A 19,568-nucleotide genomic window follows, 5' to 3' on the forward strand; every position below is an offset into this window, starting at 1 on the left:
ATGTATAATACTTTCCAGTGCAATATTTTGGTTTGCCTAATAAATTATTATTATCACGTTCCAGGTACCTTTTCATATTATTATGGGTTTAATGTATTAAGGAACATGAGATTTTAGACATCTTAAGTTATTACGGTATTAAACTTGCTATATCTGATTGAGAAGGTGCCACAAAGATATAGCACTCAGACCTAAACGGCCAAATCGACTGTTTTGTTTCAGATAGGCTCAATATCTTTCATAGGCAAATTCGAAACAGACACGGGGTGGGTGAAAAACCTGGCCACAATAAATCGTATAAACGACGTGAGCGTGACTAGACCTGACCCGATGAAGACTAGTTTCCATGTTACTCTCAAGATTAAGGATTTACAAGTATGTTGTTTTTTATAGTACAGTAAATATATTAACGGCCCACCTGGTGGTAAGTGGTTACTGAAACTTGAGATACGAATGAAGTATACTGCAGCGTTCTCTACAAGGTATTTTTCAATAAAAGTCCTTTTCGCCTGGTTTTATTGAACTCGATGGTAAGTGGACTCTATACTTTGTAACTTATTCACAATTACATTTTTAATTATCTACTGCTTGTCTTATTGTCCTTATTGTCTTACCGGGCTAATTGGATTCCTGTAGGATTCCTACTATTGTAACGATACGGTGTCTCCCACATCGTACCGACCTAGTTAATGCGCCACGGGTGCTCCCGACCAATCAAAGCTTGCGAAATTACTTGCGACATGTAGTCCGTCTGACTCGCGCCTGCTGTCCGTAACATAAAATATACTTAAATCATAAAGATGGCTCTATCTACCCAGAAACAGCGCTGCTTTGCGTCTCTTCTTCCTGCAACTTGTAACTTGTATACTACTGCGATGTGTAAAGAATTTGTAATTTGTCTTTCCACACAGAAGTGTAAGCTAAGCATGGTATGTATGAAGTGAAGTAATACAAATAGAGTGAATTAAATTACCTTTTTGTTTAAAGCGAAAAATATGTGCAAAATATTAGAATTGTAGAACTATAACTTTATTTTGGGGTCATTCTTCAGATCGGCTATGATGATTACCGGATCAAGGCGATGGGAACATCGTGCACAGGCAGACTGGTAGCTAGTTTCAATTCCAACGCACTGCATCTGGCTCTCACCATAGGCCTCGCCAGGTGGGAGCCTTACGCGCAACTCGATGACTTAAGACTGCAACATTGCGAGTAAGTTGTTCAATCTCTATTTGAATCTATCATGCAAGAGAGGGATAGCGGTGTCGCCTTTAGTGTTAGATTAACTTTTCAACGTAGAGCACGGGCACAACATCTAATATAATCAGTTTCACTGTCAGGCAGACAGATTGTAGTCTGAGAAAGTATAGCTGTTGACATTCTGATAAAAATATATGGTTTTTTTAGTAGTAACGGCAAAAGGTAACGATTACTTAAGGGTTTAATCAACTGATTGTTAAAGAAGAAACACGATTGGTGAAACTTTTCTCGGCAGATTTATGTAATTTGCACAATTCTTAAAATATTTTATTTCGTAATAGCACCTTTGTTTCCATTTTTGATCGCAAATTTCACTGCGTTCCTTAATAAATAGTTAAGTTAGCGTTTGGAATAATAAAAGTTCTGGATACAGTGATAAACTACAAGCAACATCTTTCATTTCAACACCAGCAAAAACCACAGACATAAATACACTGAGCTCCTTAAATATAACAATAAAATAATAGCTTGAAGTCAGTGTCGACTGCATGTAGTAGTAGCAGCTTCAGACCTTTCTTAAAAAGGCGTATTTGATATTATAGTCGCGCTTGCCCGACGGGTTGATTTTTGCTGTAATACTGCAATTTAATAGGTAGTTATGGAAGAGCTGCGGTCTAATCCTCACAGTACAGTATTTGCTGCCTCCGTGGCCGAACGGCTACCATGCCGAACTGCCACGCAGAGGTCCCAGGTTCGATTCCCGGGCCGGGAGAAATATTTGTATGGTCTACATTTATTCTCTCGTGAGTGCGATTGTCTATTTGTGTGTCCACGGCACCCGCGACGCAGAGTTTCCCTAGTGCGGGACTATGTTGAGTGTGTGCATTGTTATTTATATTATATATTTGATCCGACAACATATTTAAAATTATATGTTGAAGTTACTTATGATACGTAAATGGTGCATTTTATTATCACTATTCGTGTCATTACTATACAAGCAATGGACACTTTTAAAAATCCAACTTGTCAGTCCTTATAAATTTTTGCTTTGCGAAGAAAAATGACCCGTATTTAATTTGACAGCGGCATGGACCTCCACGTGACAGGACTAGGACCACTGAGTGGGTTGACACCATTAGTAGAGGCATGGTCACGCGGGTCGTCCGTCACGCATGCGGCGCCCGCTCTCGCCTCGCAGCTGCAGCACGAACTGCATACTGCGCTAGCCGAACTGCCTTTGTGGGATTTGTTACACGGGAAACAGTGACGTCAGATAGGCGGGACGGTGAGGAACGACGTTTCAACGATTTATCGCCATGAGTTTACTAGATTTTCAAGGAATGGATAAATTGAATATTTCTGTACATAGGTGTTGAGTACATGTTGTTGAACTGTCTTTGATTGGTCACTTAGTGAGATGGATTATTACTTTGATATTAAACATGAAGCGACAGGCACACTTATTACTATTAGGCCTTATTCAGTGTGGCGGCGGGCGCGGGTGCGTGTAAATCAAATGTACGTAGATGCTCGTTGCGTTTACCGGCCGCGTGTTTTACGGCCGCGTGCGCTGGCGCTTGTGTCGAGACGGGCACGGGCGTGGCGGTTCGTACGCCGCATAGGTGGATCTATTGGCTCAGTCCGCTCGTACAATTCACAGTACTTGGTCTAGCCTCTAGTATCTGTTAGCAACTCCGACGTGTGGATCGAACGGTTTTAGTCGCTTCGACACTGTGAAAGGGAAGACGCCAAAACCCGCGTGCCCGCACACGAATGAGCCCTTAGGTATATTGTGGAACACACAATTGTTTTTACATTTACTATTTTGTATAATTGTTATCAGTCAAATTGGCAGCTTGTTAAACGTAACACAAGAAAGTAAAAGTTAGTGGTTTTTAAATGTTTTAATAATTGTTTGTCCTGTACCTATATAATTGATTGGTAATAAATAAATAAAAAAAATATAATCAAAACAAGCACACCGCCAATAATTGAAATTACATTTTTTTTCCGTTTATTGGCCTGGTTTATCTTCTATGTTTATTGAGGTACATACAGTGAGTGTCGACTCTAACTGAACTTTATTTAAGTGACGATTTTCGGATTTTTTTCGATTTGATTACATACATATTTTATATTGTAAAACTATTTTTTTCATCCAAATCGTGTATGTTTGTTTTTCAAATAAGTGAATTAGTCCCAACCATGGGACCTGTCATAAACCAGAAATGTTGCTTTGTTTGTAAAAACAAATATCGCTAAGAATCTAAGAACTCGAAGCATAATGATATTGTATACTGCACTTATTGTTTGTTAATATTAATTAATTATTTGCATAGCATTTTAATTCGCAATAGACGAAATAGATCCGCCTACGGCCGGCTGTATACTGGGATGCCCCTACACGGACCAGCGCACAAATTGAAATATATTTTATGCCTCTGATCTTTTCCTTGTCAACGTCTTGCATAGTTTTCGAATGTGTTCCATTTTATAACGATATTAAATATTACATATTAAAGCATGTAAAAAGATGTATAATACATTTTTTTGTCGATACAGTTTTGTAACTCACTCAAGGAACGTGATCATTAAAAATGTGAATTCTATATACTCTTTTTTTGATGTCGGTTGTATGTCACTCTCATCAGATATATGCTTTCATAGAAATGTATGTACGTTGATTTAGTCTGGATTTTTGTAAACCAATATTAAAATATCTAGTATGGTTACCCTACCTTAGATATTTTGTCTGGTTGCACGCTACTATGATATAAAAAACTGTTGAGACAATCGGTTCTTTATTGTGGTGTGCTTAATAGAATAAACTCTTAACATGTCGGATTCAACATATTACCTGCAATGTACTTTATTTACCATTATTTTTTTAAAGGCGACTTTAAGGACATTACAAACGTCTATTACTGCTTTTTAAGTATAATTTATATTATTTCATTTTTCGATCTCCATCCAAGTTAACCAACCAATTGCTATTTTAGTCTATATTCAAGTAATAAAAAAACTTACGCTCGCTTAAAAATGCATTTATTTTATAAAGTCAGTATTGCAATTTGGTAGAAAACGTAATACTAGAAACAATTAGTAATTTTCATGTTTACATCTAAGAACCGTTAAATGTGGTTTTATAATAATGCTTATGATTTTTATTATTCGACTGCTGGCCATCTGTATGCGAATTTAGGGCACGTTTATTCGACACGAACTTCATCCAGCTCACGCGTCGCGCAGCGACCGCGTGCGTCCAGCTGCCATGGCAATAAAGCGTATTTTACGCTTTATTTATCTAGCATTTACGTTTTAACTTAAATGAGTTTTCCGGGCGCGCGGGCGAGTCTGCCTTGTCTTTGGTCTACGCAGCGGCCGAACGGCGTCCGCGCGACGATAGCGCGGCGGCGTGAGCGTGATGAAATTCGTGTCGATTAAAGACCCCTTATTGTTTCTTTAAAGTCAAAGATCGTTATAAAAATCTCAGTTTCATTTTTGAGAGCGTAGCAATAAAATCTTATTTTCGATTAGTAATGTAGGATTTGACAGGTCGATTCACAAACAATATGGTGCATAACGTTTAAGTAACCATTAATTATTTTGTATGATTTCTATATCTTTCTTTTTAACTTTAGGTTGTGCTTTTAGTGCCTTATAAGTCTGAGACTGTTGTAAAATATTTTGTATTTTTATTATACGTATTGTTAAATAAATTATTTAATTTAGTAACCTTGTGAATTTATTTGGTCATTACGGGAAACCAACGTGCAAAACAAAACCTTGAAAGTGATGAAAAGAAATGATGAAAATTTGTCACTTTTTCTGTTTTATTTTTTTATTGAATTGTAATAACCTAATCTATTCAATGAAATGTGAACTATCGTGTAAAAGCGTATAGTTTTGAAATAAACAATGAAACGGCAGACTACAATAAACTACGAAGACGACGAAACGATAATTCAGGCCAAAATTCGTAAAAACACCGATGTCATGGGTTTGCCGAGCCCTTTTGAATATTTTATAAATGTATAAATAGTGTTCAAATCGCTTTAAATTAGTTTCATTTCACTTAAGTAAAGGGACTTCATAAATCGCTTGACGTTGTACCGGGCCGGCAGAAAAAGGCGACATTCGACATTAGAACCCAGTGAGACAACCCGTGTATTTACTGAATTTACTAACCATAAAATCTATTATAAGCATGACCAATGCTTCAATAAATTTTATGAAAAGCTATACGATTCATACCATCAACCCATTTGTACGTCCCACTGCTGGGCACGAGTCTCCTCTCACGCGAGGATTTAGGACGTAGTCTTCTACGCTGGCCCAATGCGGGTTGGGAACTTCACAAGTTTTCGAGGGTTGTGAATTTTCTTCGACATGCAGGTTTCATAACAATGTTTTCCTTTATCACGGCCACTACGCATGTTTTCCTTCACCAACAAGCTTATGATAAAATTCATATTCAATTTCGTTTATAAGTTTCGAGAAACTCAGACTTTACTATTACATACGATACATGTGACAATCTATACTAGAATCTTAAGTCAGTTATCATCAATAGGCATAGATTTAGATAAATCTATGTCAATAGGAAATACGCGTACGCTATATCGTTGGGCGCCTAAATAAAAGATTCACTTACCAGCCGGTGTGTGGCGCTAATGACGCAATATAACAAAGTACCTATTTCTACCTTTATTCTTTTATTTTTTTCCCATCATCTACGATTTCTACCAATGATCTTATTGATTTCTACCCTTTTTTCTTGTCTATTGATATCAAAGAGAAAAGCAAAGAGTATACCACTTTCACGATAATGAAATAAATAAAGATCACAAAGGTATTATCATCACTGGTCTGTACATTCTTTTTAAAACGTCTTTTTATACTCTTTGCACTATATTGTCATATTCAGGACATTTTACATGTACATTTTGCGTTATTACTTTTAACACTACATTCATATCACAGATAGCAAAATATGTACTAATGTACTATAACTGTGTTTCGATATAGTTAATACTATAAATTTGTGCGGTAATTATTTTCTCCTGTTACTTTTGTCATGATATATTTTCCTTTGCCACTCTTACAAAATATACATATGCTTGTTTCTATAAACAAATCGCTTCTTCGCGTGGCTAGCAAAATAATTTGTTTATTCTTCAGTCACATTGTCGATATCTTTCACAGAATAAATATTATTTTCTTAAAAGTTGTAGCGACAACGAGGCTCTTAGTTCTTGAATCTCTGCTGAAAGAAACAATTTTAACATAAAACGTAAAAAATATGTATGTTTATTCCTTCGTATCGTGTGTATTTAAAGTGAAGAGTCTCTTGGTTTAATATGAGATAATATACAATAATTATGGTGTACTGTAGCAAGAAGCAAGAAGAGTAGCGAAATTGAATAATTATGCATTATTTATTTTCATGTTCTTCAAAACGAGTCTAACAAATTAGCCGTTTTAGTGCTATTAGTTTACTTGAGGTCTTGACCTCAAAGCTTTATAAAATTTCACCTAGGTGACCCAAAAACCTGATAAAGGTTGTTTTCGATGCGGTTGTTACACAAGCTGCATTTTAATACCTACGTACCTACCGTAAGTAGATTCGTAACGAATTCATTGATATTTGTATCGCAAATCATAATCGCTTTCAGAATGTAGTAAAGTAACCTTCGCCCAAGTTTAGTAAATATTATGTAAAAGCTAAAACTTATCAAAATCTGTCCAACGGTTTTTAAGTGATGCCTTATTCAAATTTGCTTATTTCGTACCGATTTACTTACTTCTGTCTACTTATGCCGTGCCTGTCTGTTTACGTAGGTTAATTACCTTACTAAGTAAAATGTTAATGCTTGATAGAACAAAGTGACTCAGTCTGGTGTATAAAATAAACAGTGCACTTTGTTTTGTAGGACATCTTTACCGCATTATAGCAAAAACAAGCTTTTTATAGGGATGCCGATTCAAACTCAGACAAAAACTGAAAAAAGTTTTGCTTTTTACGCGCTCTTTTGTTACGCATATGATAAATATTCATAAGTGCAAAGATTTTATAAGTATTTTTTCTTTTCTTTCACACACTCATAGTCCCGCACTAGGGATATCCTGTATCGCGGGTGCCATGGACATGCACATAGACAACCACAAATTACCCCCAAACTGACGAGAGAAATAAATATAGGCCATACAAATATTTCTCCCGACCCGGTAATCGAACCCGGGACCTCTGCGTGGCAGTCCAGAATGTTAACCGTTCGGCCATGGAGGCAGTTCAAGTATTACTTATATGCAAAGATTTTGTAAGTAATACGTAGTTATTAAATTAAACTAACGACATAAGCCAAAGTCAAATTTTGAGAAGCTGACGGCAACGTCTGAAAAGATGGTCCGGACCAATAATAGCAGAAATTTACCCCAGGTTAAGACTTATTTTAAACAAATTCTTCAATATATCTATAAGTAATATTTTTGATGTTGACTAAGGATTATTTATTTTATAATGTCATTGCACAGGAAAACATCAGATTTGAGAGAGAATGATAGTTTGTAGTTAGAATTTATATAGTTGGAAATAAAACTACGTTATTTAAAATAAGTGCCGTTTTTAATTAGATGAAAACTAATAATAATTAGATGAAATCTTGTACTTAAATCTATTTTTGTGCATAATTTCCACCAAGGTTAAGTTAGTTATCGTATCGCATAACTCTTAGAATCCGGTTGTCAAAGAAAGTAAAATCTATCGTCTGACCTAAAACCATTGCAAAACAGCCGTTTTGACACCATCATCGTTATCGTGACTTTAACTACCGAATCATCCGATTCTTTAAATGCAGGAATACGCGGTAGTCACTGGGTGCTACATCGGGACTGTATTGTATGGAGGGTGATCAAGTTGTTCCCATCATTTGATGCCATGAAAACTTAATCGACCTTAAGATCGATTGGCCGACAAGAAGAAATGGGCTATCCATTTCTGTACCATTTCATCGCTCATAATGTATTTTCCATGCCAAGTCCATACACTGATATGGATTTTAACCGCTTCCACTTTAGCACTAAGAAAACGAATCATAGCTCATATTTCACAGACGGCAGGATTCTCGATCAGCGGAGGCATTTTAACATATAATAAATATATAATACGCATAAACAAACATAAATACGGTTGAATGTTACCGTTATTGCGTCTGTGACTTGCCAACAGTGTGCAATTGTGCATTCGCAGAATGTACACTTCAGCGGCCGAATTGTAAAGGGGTACTTACTTTAAAAACATGCCTCGTATTTTTTTGGGTCTAAATAATATTTGGTTTTATAACAAACCAACGCTTCGGGCTCTATACAGGTCCCACGGTCATGATTGTGTGACTTAGATTCGAATAAATAGTTTCATTTCCAATGTGTAGCAATCACGAAAACCTAAAAACTTGATAAGTAAATTATACCTCATTCATTCATATTTGTAATATAAATTCTCCGAACAAAACTTTGCTAACTTGACTCTACTAAGTAGATATATTATGTATATCAAATTGATATAATAAAGCCACATGTGATCAAACGACAAATGTGTTTTTATCACATGAAAGTCATAAAAATAATAATATGTACTATTTGATTTGATGAACAAGTCGCCTGGTGGTAAGCGACACGCCTATCCATAACAGTTGCAGTGCCACTCAGAGTCACCCTGAGACATAAGTTGACCAGTCCCTTGCGCATGTAATTTTACCAGCACCCTTACCCTTCCAAACTGGAAAGCAGTAATGTTCGCATTACTGCTTGGCGGCAGAAGGTAAGTACTTCCCTGGACGAACTATTTCACAAGAAGCTCTATTGCTACTAATTATGTATATTTGAAAATTTATGACTCTCCTATTTCGACCAATACTTGTCGACTAGTTTCGTTTCTATAATCTTTAAAGCTCTCTCCTAAACAGTTGTCATTTTGCCGATGTGGCCTTATTGCACCAAGGGTGCGATACGTTGAACTTTAGTTTGACTTTCTATGTGAAATAATAATCTACAGTGTCTGCGAGATTATATATTTGAAAGTAGTTTTAGTATGGAATTAAGAGGGGTCCCCATAGAATAAAATTGTTCGTATTCATGGGTAGACTTCGTTCATTATGAACCTTTATTTAACCGTACATTATGAACCATTATGAACACCCTTAGGGCGCATTTATTCGACACGAATTTCATCGCACTCACCTCGCGCGGCCGCCGCGCGGTTGAAGAGAGGTGTTCGTGCTGGCGCCGCGCAGCGACTGCGTGTGTCTTAACTGTCATGGCAAAATACGCTCTATTTGTTTAGATCTTACGTTTTAACTTAAATGTGCGTCCTGGGCACGAGGGCGAGTCTGGCTTGAATTTGGTCTAAGCGGCGGCCCGCGCGGCGACCGCGCGGTTGTATTATTCAGAGGGATGTAAATGTTGTTGCATAGTTAATAGAATTCAGATTCGCCATTAATGTACATGAAGACGTGGTAACTGGGCGGTCGCCTCGCGACTGCCGCGTGTAACTGGGCTTAGGATTCAACATAATATTACATAGTCAGATACATATTAATTTGATAATATTTATATTTTTAGTGAAGCAAGATCTTTGAGATATGATTTGAAAGATTCTTTTACTTACTAATATGACAAACTACCTACGTACATTTATTTTCGTCATTTTATTGTAATTTTTTGTTGAAATAGATATCGTGAATACGGCTTATTTAATTTGGTTAAGGCACATAGATTTAGTATATAGGTATAAATCTATGGTTAAGGCAACTGTATATGTATACTCAGCGAAAGACTCAACAATACAGTGACTTTTAAAACACTTTTCTTAAAATCCTTTTTTAGTTAATAAGTTTTTTTTTTCAGACAGTAATTGTAACGTATAATGGGTGTTATTCAGTCAATATTTTGTACAATCACATTTTGTCTCGAAAGGTAAGCGGTAATTAATCCTGGTGATTATGTGATTATTTACGTGTTTTGATAGTACCTGCAGTAATAAGGGAGACGAAATTTTAGGTAGTTTCTTGCATTTATCAACACGATATGGGTTAACCCTACAGGGTCTAACTACCTTTGTGTATGCAGAGTTCTCACATGGGCTTGCTGTGCTTTTGTGCTGATGCTACTGATGTTCGGCATCATAATTATGATGGTCTACGGCATTTCTGTGGGTTATCACTACGCACAAAAAGAATTGGCGGCCTTTGCAAGTAAGTTAACAGCCTGGATCAAATTATTAGATCAATTTGTTACAATTTCACTCTCTTTAGGTCACAACAACTACTTTACCACGGTATTATAGCGAAATGAACGCATTGTTCGAGTTAAAAATCTTTCACCTATGTATTTTAGTGTCATCAAGAACGACAACGGAGACGCATAGTTTGCTGCGGTCCATGAAAGATCCAGAACAACCAAATCTAGCACCAGTTGTGCGACTGGTTGCCGTCAACAGGTCACAAATGACACATGCAGCCGTACCAATGCTAGGTTTGTTTCATTTTTTTGGCATTTGGAGACTCAAGACTGACGTTTTGGGGAGCATCGGGACTTTCAAAACTTAAGTAATTTAATTTAAAAGTATAAAAAATCTACTAAACCATCAGTTATTTTTTATTCAGGGTACATGGACATGGCAACACTGTAGAGTGCAGCTTTGTAATTCGTGGATTGAAGAACGGTAGTAACAAAATTAGGTCCTCTATCTAAAACTGTAATAATCTCCCTTTGTTTCTTATGTACCTACTATAAAAATTTAAAAATAACTTTCATAATTAATTTTTCTATTTATAATTTGTGTTGATAAAGAACTTCATGTTTTGACTGCCTAAATGTCTAGTCTATAAGAATGGGGTTTGTCTGTCTGTGTGTTTTTAAGACAGTCTCAAAAGTCTCATTTTTCCTGGGATTTTCGAGACCGTACCGAGTCTTGATATTTTTTCCTGGAACGCTGAAATGCAGCGAGACTGAAAGCCCAAGTGGCGATGAAAGCATCTCAAACGTGGCATACCATTATTTTGTGGCATACAATTTACAACAACAGCTTTGTGCTTTATGCAATTCATAGGCAATCCATTTGTAATTGATAAATGGGTAATTAAGTATACATTTTCCTTTGTAGAGGTGTACCAGCCAAATAAACCTAACGAAGGTGAACATCTATTCATGGAAACTACAGAAACAGCCATTATTATGTTAGAAACGGAAAGGTTAGTAAAGACAATTTCCATGATCTCTGTCCGGTCTGATAGAACATACAATTAGGCTAGTATGAAAAAAATTAGAGAACTTTATCGTGGTGTAGAGTTTCTATTTCGAAATTAACTCTTACAGCACTATCCAGACAATTTAAATGATTCTAATATAAGCTCAAGCCACACAGACCCTTTCGGCGGTTTAGGGCCACAATGAGAAATGACCACAATTAAAAAGGACCACTTCTCAAATTGACAATTTCTTGAGTTGATCATTTCTTGAATTGACCACTTCTTGAATTGACAACTTCTAGAATTGACCATTTTTTTATTTATTAAATTTCAAGCAAATTTAAAAAAAACGACGCTTCTATGTAGCTAGGTAATAAACTTAGTGGTTTAACTTAGTGGGGATGAGCTAACAAGCTTGACACTTAAATTAATTTAATTCACTATAATATTAATTAATTGTAGAGTATATGGCTACATTCACATAATTACTATAGATATTATGCTACAAACCAAGATAGTGTCTCTTTAAAGCAGTTTTGCATTTCTTGACATTACCCTCAATGTTACTTAGCATTGTGACTGGTAGATCGTTCAGAATTCCATATACGTTATTGTATCCCGGCATAGTATACGTTGGTATGTATGAAAGCGAGCGCAAATGTTCAGAGCGCATTCGCTCTCGCAGTTTATGTTTCAAAAGATGGTATTCCAGACATACGAATAGCATTTTAGCTTTGTCAACTACATTTAAAATTGTACAGTAACCAAATAATCTGTCATAGTTATCCTTAAATTTAGATTTTACGTTGCAAGGAACGATTAACTTTAGTAAACATAGCTGCAGTTTATAGATATTGTTCAAGTAAGTCTTATAAGTGAGTCCATAGCTACATAAAACATAGTTTATTACGGAGTCGGCAAGAGACATATAAATCATTCTGAGTGACTTATACGGAAGTTTGTATTTCAATCAGTTTAGCCGCAAAGACTCTTAGTTTGTTACATACGTGATCTATGTGTGGTCTCCAGTTAAATTCTTTATCTATAATCAGTCCTCGATAAGTATGTTGATCGACTAGCTGTAAGGTGCCACAGGAGCAATTGTTACAGTTAAGTAAACATTGATGCGTGTGTGCCACGATAGTCGGTGTTGACGATGATTTTAGGTACCGAGAATGTATTAGCAGAATTTTAGTTTTGTCCGAATTAATAATGAACCGTACGTCGTGAGCACACTTGCATAATTGATCATAATTGTACTGGAGCATTTTTTGTGCCTCGTTAATGTCAATGTGTGACGAAATGACGCAAATGTCATCCGCAAACTGATATACCGACTCGCCGGTGAAAATTCTCATATCATGTCATTAACGTAGACGTAGGTCAAATACTCATTTGGACCTAGTATTGAACCTTTTTTTTTTGACGGGGGGAAATCTTTATGGATACCCCTGAGTCTCCCTGGGCTCAGGGGTATCCATAAAGATTTTATGTGGGGACTCTCCCTCCAGACTGGAGGGCCTACCCCAGTAAAACCCCCCCGGGTTTCCCTTTCGCCGGTTGAGTCGGCGCCGTGGTATCAGTGAACATTCATTTCACCACGACACCTAGTATTGAACTCCTCGGTTACACTACTCTCACTTACTGCCCCTGCTACACTTAGGCATGTACGCCGGTTACTGTGATAGTTCTGAAACCATTTAAGTAGAGGACCCTGTATTCCATTTTGGTCTAGTTTAGAGTAAAGTGTGCTGTAATTTAAAGTGGCGAATGCATTGCTAAAATCAATAAAGACAACAAGCTCTATTCTTCTCTCATCTATTCTCTATTGCCTGTCATTCAAGTACTCGTTGACCTCATTGGTAAATCGAGATAATAACCGAGATGTACTCCTATGGATTTGGAAATTATTATACATATGTTAGATATTGCTTTTTATCGCCCTGGAGGGTAACGTCCCTCCGTCCATCCATAATTCTTTTTATTTTCTGTTTTTTGTCTGTGTTATCAATTTTTGTTTTTTTTTGTATCTACGTGTTGTGGCGTTGCAATAAATGTCTATTCCATTCTATTCTATTCATCACAACTGGACTTGGCCACCATTTGACAAAAATGGGCAAATTAAAAAAAATATTTCAAACATTTAATTTTAATTTTTTAGATAATCTGGATATAAACCGGCGAAAGGGGCTAAAGATAGTAAAAAACCAATTTATAATTAAAAAATAAAATGGTCATTTCAAGAAGTGGTCATTTATAGAAGTGGTTATTTGAAGACTTTATCATTCCTCATTGTGGTCCTAAACCGCCGAGATGGTTACAGAAGCAACGTAAAAGAAATTTCGAATTCAGTGTATATCTCTTTGTGGCCAGAGCATTAAGAAGTTGGCCTATTTCACTAGTCTCTACCCACTGTTCCTCCTGGTGGGGACTCGACCTCAGCATCTACCAGCCTGAGTGTAGCCGTTATGCCGTGCGGTGGTGATTCAATTATGACTTGCGTCCTATTGCTGCGCACTGTTTTCTCTCGAAAAAATTCAAAGTCAACACTATTTTGACGGACAACAATGATGCACAAACTTTACGATTTAGTACTACATTTACCCACTTATTGAAAACACAATTATTTTATTTTGTAGGATGCCAAGAGCACCTGATTTATCTCCGCATGAGCAAGAGCTGGCGCGCAGACTCATCGGGCGGTTCCGCCGGTCTCGACAAAACACCAATGCTACTAATGCACCCTTCTTCAGGCCCTTACGAAACTCCTCAGAGTATGAACCAATTTAGAAATACGCGACGTAACTACTGAGACGCAATCTGTTTCTAGCATTTGAAAGAGAGTTGATACTTATTTGTGCAACATCCATCTGTTATAGTCTGCTGTTTTTTATTGTCTTCCAAAATTTCCAGCTATGTCTGTTTAAAATTCATGGACTTACAGCGCAGGATTTACAATGTATACATTAAAATATTAGCTAGTTACGTTCTACATTTTTTAGGTACTTAAACTATAATGAAATTTTTTTAACGAATAAAAAGCATCGTTATAATAAGAGTTTATTTGATTTATCACAGACGAACACAACGTTACAGGCACTATTGTATTTTACAATCCTAACGGAAACTTTGTAAAATTAAACCCAAGGTTTAGGTTATGCGTGTTGAAATTTTGTGCAATTGATAAATTTTGTTTACCGACACTCAATTTTAAGTCTTCGAAAATATTACTTATGTTTATTCTTGCGTTAGTAAGAGGTGGTTCGGTAGCTTCACGTGTCATGCGGTGAAGGAACTCATTCTTGTGTGCAGAGTTGACGGAGCGCATCACGGGTACTTCACTTTCTGGTCTTTCTGGTCCGGAACGGGCAGCGCCATCTTTACTAGCTATAAACAGTTAAAAAATTTTTTTGTCCTGGTTTTACGACAGAAAACTACTAAATATATCGACGTTAACAATATGTGAAACATACGCAACTTGCTAACGCTCTGTTGCACAAAGCAGTAGTGGAATCCAATGCCAATACCCATTACTAGTACAGATAGAATTGTGAACATAAGACAACATATTAACATTGCACATATTGTACATAAAGTCATTCTGTAAATAAAATAAGATGACTCAGTGGTAACCAAACAGTCGCTTAAGTGTGAGGCCAGACGAGGGTAATTTTGTGAGTTGTGTTTATTTTGCGCTCTATCGAAATTCAGTTGGAGCGCCAGACGAAAGTATTTCATTCAGTTGCTTTTAAGCGTTTATACGGGACGTTTGTGTCGTAATAGTGTAATGGATCCATTAAAAATACTATGCATTTATGAAGTATTAGAAGATGATGTTCGAAAATGAAAAAGAAGCTGGGTACATCCACTCAATATGAAACGATTAAAGTGTGGGCAGTTTCATATATTATATACAAGTATATCAATAGAACATCCAGATCAGTTTGTTATATGATTTTTGTGATAAGTTCCATAAACATGGACGTTGTTCAACCTTGGTGATTTTTCCGTATCGAACATTTTCGCAAGAAACGCGCATCCTATCCTATATCAAAGTGACCCCTTCCCTCACCTCTACCTCCACCCGCGCCAGCCCGACACACGATGCGACCGTCGAAAGTCAGTCGTCATTACGCCCGTGAGTCGGCAGATAACTCATTTTGCATCGTCGTGTGAAACAAACCGTGCTTTTATATGAAACCGAATGCAGCGCAAACTGCGCAACTCACAACTCACAAAATTACGCTCGTCAGGCCTCACACTAAAGTGAAAATTTAATGTTGTTGTGACCTAAGCCATTATACCTTTCCAGGGAATTTAAGAGAGCGGAGATAAATGCACCTAATGAACAGAATACACAACCCATTTTGTAACTGTAACATTTGTGCAGGCCCTAACCTAATACTTTGCCATGCTAGCATTATTTACATTTTCAAGCTAGCAACATTTGTATGTGCTATATATTAAGCGATTCACAAAACAATACAATTTTGAAATTCAAAGCAAAGCCATATGAAATATCACAAGCAAAGCAACTAAATTCAAATACTATTGTAGATTTTGCTTGACATCTACACGTCTGAAAAGTTTAAAACACTGACAGTTAGTGTAGCCATAGTAAATCATATCCGCGCCATAATTTAACAAAGAAAATTTATATTTAATATTGAGATCGTGTTTTTCAATTTGCTCGCACGTAGGCGGTGTAAGTTTCAGCACTGGCCTTCAAATTAGTTTAGGCCCTCCCATGGCAATAGGTATCTCTTATGTCTATAAATTTTTAAATTGTAGTAAACTTGACTGCTTTTGTTTTTTTTATATTCGCGTTATTTCCGAACTGAAGAATCTTATTATTCGTACGTGTTTGTAAACGTATTCAAGTGTCGTATTATATCTACAGAATAAGTCAATGAACAGAAGTTAAAGAAAGATTGTATCTTTAATGTTTTTTACATTTCTCGGAGACCCAGGGCCACGCAGCGCGCGCCGCCGACGGCGTATACTTTCTTGACTGATAGTTACATTGGTTGCATTAATTCTTTTTTACTACCGTCAAATCTAAATGAATTAAGTGTATAAAGCCGGGTACTCATTAGTGAGCTGTCACTGTAACATGACAGGTGCAGTAAGTAGGTTCTAGTGTGTACGCGTGAAACAGTCTCGCGCTACTCACTCGCCAGAATTGGTTATGATCGGCTCACAGTGAACCGTACACGTTCGCGTCAAGCTCGCGAAAAACGTATACATTACACACTATGATTTTTGGTAACATAACCTGCAACGGTTACGGTTACAGCTCGCTTGTGAGTACCCGGCTTAAAAGGTTGTGATCGAGGTAATTAACAGAGAGCCCACAGTATGTTATGAAAGTTAGCATTTTATTTTAACTGAACAAGGTACACATGGAAAACAGAGTTGTTTGGATAGTAGGGATCATAGAAAGAAACCAAATTGTTAAAACATAAATTAATATTTAATACAATGATGACTACGAACATTACTTGATTCTTCTACTTAGACTCGGTTATTTTAACTAATTTTTTTACTATACTTTTCATAGTTAGTTTTTTGAACATACCACTTTATTTGTTAGTAAGTATTATAGATTAGTGTTTCAATACTAGGGTAGTAAATTAGTAGCTTTAAGATTAGTGTGACTTACAGTATATTTTGTAAGGTTAGCACTTTTTCGTAAAATAACTTTGTCTGTGGGTTCAATTTCGTCTTTGTGTGGAGATTTTATTATTTTACCAGTACCATGACTGTCAGAAGCGTTTTCTTGTCTACTTTCAATAAATGAATTTTCCGCTGCAGAAGGAAGCGCGTTCTCTCCTCCACTTAAAGGTGCTCCTTTTTTGTCGTCAAGCTTAAAATTTTCATTATAGTTAATATGTACGACTTTTGGTGGTTCACCACCTTCTCCAGGAAGTTCCACTTCTGCACTATCTTGCCTGTTCATTGCGTAATTTTTTGGCCCTACCCGAGGATCCTCAAGGTTTTTGTTCCCCACATCAGAAGATGCTGGATCTTTCTTACTAGAGTCTACATGTGTGCTGTCAGGAGAGGTTTTGTCTGCTGTATTGCCTTCGCCACCCGAAGAAGGCCCTTTGTCGTCAAGTACAAAATTTTCTTTGTAGTTTATATGTACCGTTTTTGGTGGCGCACCACCCTTACCAGGTAGTTCCACTTCTGCACTATCTTGCCTGTTCATTGCGTAATTTTTTGGCCCTCCCCGAGGATCATTAAGATTTTTGTTCTCCCCATCAGAAGACGCTAGATCTTTGTTACTAGAGTCTGCGAGTGTGCTGTCAGGAGAGGTTTTGTCTGGTGTATTGCCTTCACCACCCGAAGAAGGTCCTTTATCTTCAAGTACAAAGTTTTCCTTATGATTTATATGTACAATCTTTGGCGGCGCACCACCCTCCCTAGGGAGTTCCACTTCTGCGCTATCTTGTCTTTTCATTGCATAATTAAGTGGGCCTTTAGAAGGACCATCAAGATTTTTGTTTTCCACGTCAGAAGAGGCAGATTCTTTGTTATTAGTGTCTGATTGTGTGTTGTCAGGAGATATTTTGTCTGAAGGTGGATTATTTCCACCACCGGAAGGTGCTCCCGTATTTTTTAGGGCAAAGTTTTCTTGATAGTTTATATGTACTGTTTTTGGTGGTGCACCACCTTCACCAGGTAGTTCCACTTCTGCACTATCTTGCCTGTTCATTGCGTAACTTTGTGGCCCTTCCCGAGGATCACCAAAATGTCTGTTCTCTACGTCAGAAGAGGTTGGGTTTTTGTTACTAGAGTCTGCAGGTACGCTATTAGGAGACGTTATGTCTGAAGATGGATTGCTTCCACCACCTGAAGGAGATCCTTTGTCATCAAGTGCAAAGTTTTCCTTGTACTTTATATGTACTGTCTTTGGCGACGCTCCACCTTCCCCAGGGAGTTCTACTTCAGCACTGTCTTGTCTTTCCATAGCGTAGTTCAGCGGACCTTGAGAAGGGTTGTCAAGAGCTCTGTTCTCCATGTCAGAAGAAGCTGGGTTTTTGTCATTAGAGTCCGTATGTGCGGTGTCAGAAGATGTTTTGTCTGATGGTGGAGCATTTCCACCACCGGAAGATGCACCTGTATCTTTAAGGGTAAAGTTTTCTTGGTAGTTTATGTGTACCGTTTTTGGTGGCGCACCATCTTTTCCTGGTAGTTCCACTTCTGCACTATCTTGCCTGTTCATTGCATAATTTTTTGGCCCTCCTCGAGGATCATCAAGATTTTTGTTCTCCACATCAGAAGACGCTAGATCTTTGTCACTAGAGTCTGCAGGTATGCTATTAGGAGATGTTTCGTCTGAAGATGGATTGCTTCCACCACCTGAAGGGGATCCTTTGCCATCAAGTGCAAAGTTTTCCTTGTACTTTATATGTACCGTCTTTGGCGGCGCTCCATCTTTCCCAGGAAGTTCTACTTCAGCACTGTCTTGTCTTTCCATAGCGTAGTTCAGAGGGCCTTGAGATGGGTTGTCAAGACCTCTGTTGTCCATATCAGAAGCTGGGTCTTTGTTATTAGAGTCCGTATGTGCATTGTCAGATGTTATGTCTGAAGGTGGATTATTGCCACCACCGGAAGGTGCACCTGTATCTTTAAGGGCAAAGTTTTCTTGGTAGTTTATGTGTACCGTTTTTGGTGGCGCACCATCTTTACCTGGTAGTTCTACTTCTGCACTATCTTGCCTGTTCATTGCATAATTTTTTGGCCCTCCCCGAGGATCATCAAGATTTTTGTTCTCCACATCAGAAGACGCTAGATCTTTGTTACTAGAGTCTACGGGTGTGCTGTCAGGAGAGGTTTTGTCCGCTGTGTTGCCTTCACTGCCGGAAAAAGGTCCTTTGTCTTCAAGTACAAAGTTTTCTTTGTAATTTATATGTACTGTCTTCGGCGGCGTACCGCCCTCCCTGGGGAGTTCTACTTCAGCACTATCTTGCCTTTCCATCGCGTAATTTAGTGGGCCATCTGATGGTGTGTCTAAGTTTTTATTTTCTACAGAAGATGTGTCTTGGTCACCTCCAGAACCAGGAACATCTGAAGGCGTTGCGTCAGGAGAAATAGGACCTGTGTTATTAGAAC

General features: G+C 37.5%; 2 protein-coding genes across 6 annotated transcripts in view; one reads left to right on the top strand and one right to left on the bottom strand.

Moving 5' to 3' along the window:
• Positions 1-14,465, top strand: part of LOC113236015 — a 23,307-nt gene extending 8,842 nt beyond the window's left edge. The window contains exons 8-13 of one of the 3 annotated variants that reach the window (XM_026471943.1): positions 223-375; positions 1,052-1,212; positions 10,330-10,454; positions 10,597-10,734; positions 11,366-11,453; positions 14,090-14,465. In XM_026471943.1, coding sequence (XP_026327728.1) covers positions 223-375; positions 1,052-1,212; positions 10,330-10,454; positions 10,597-10,734; positions 11,366-11,453; positions 14,090-14,240 — 816 coding nt within the window. In that variant the 3' untranslated portion in view covers positions 14,241-14,465. Of the gene's footprint in view, positions 1-222; positions 376-1,051; positions 1,213-2,286; positions 4,874-10,329; positions 10,455-10,596; positions 10,735-10,865; positions 10,907-11,365; positions 11,454-14,089 lie in introns of those variants that run through there. The other 2 variants (XM_026471944.1, XM_026471945.1) reach the window with 2 other exon arrangements.
• Positions 14,466-14,507: 42 nt separating this feature from the next.
• LOC113236016 overlaps positions 14,508-19,568 on the bottom strand; it is a 21,335-nt gene continuing 16,274 nt past the window's right edge. For all 3 annotated transcript variants that reach the window (XM_026471946.1, XM_026471947.1, XM_026471948.1), the window contains one exon: positions 14,508-14,837. In XM_026471946.1, coding sequence (XP_026327731.1) covers positions 14,778-14,837 — 60 coding nt within the window. In that variant the 3' untranslated portion in view covers positions 14,508-14,777. The remainder of the gene's footprint in view (positions 14,838-19,568) is intronic.

Source organism: Hyposmocoma kahamanoa, unplaced genomic scaffold, assembly GCF_003589595.1.
Source record: "Hyposmocoma kahamanoa isolate Upper Pololo Valley unplaced genomic scaffold, ASM358959v1 88, whole genome shotgun sequence".
Taxonomy (NCBI): Eukaryota; Metazoa; Arthropoda; class Insecta; order Lepidoptera; family Cosmopterigidae; genus Hyposmocoma; species Hyposmocoma kahamanoa.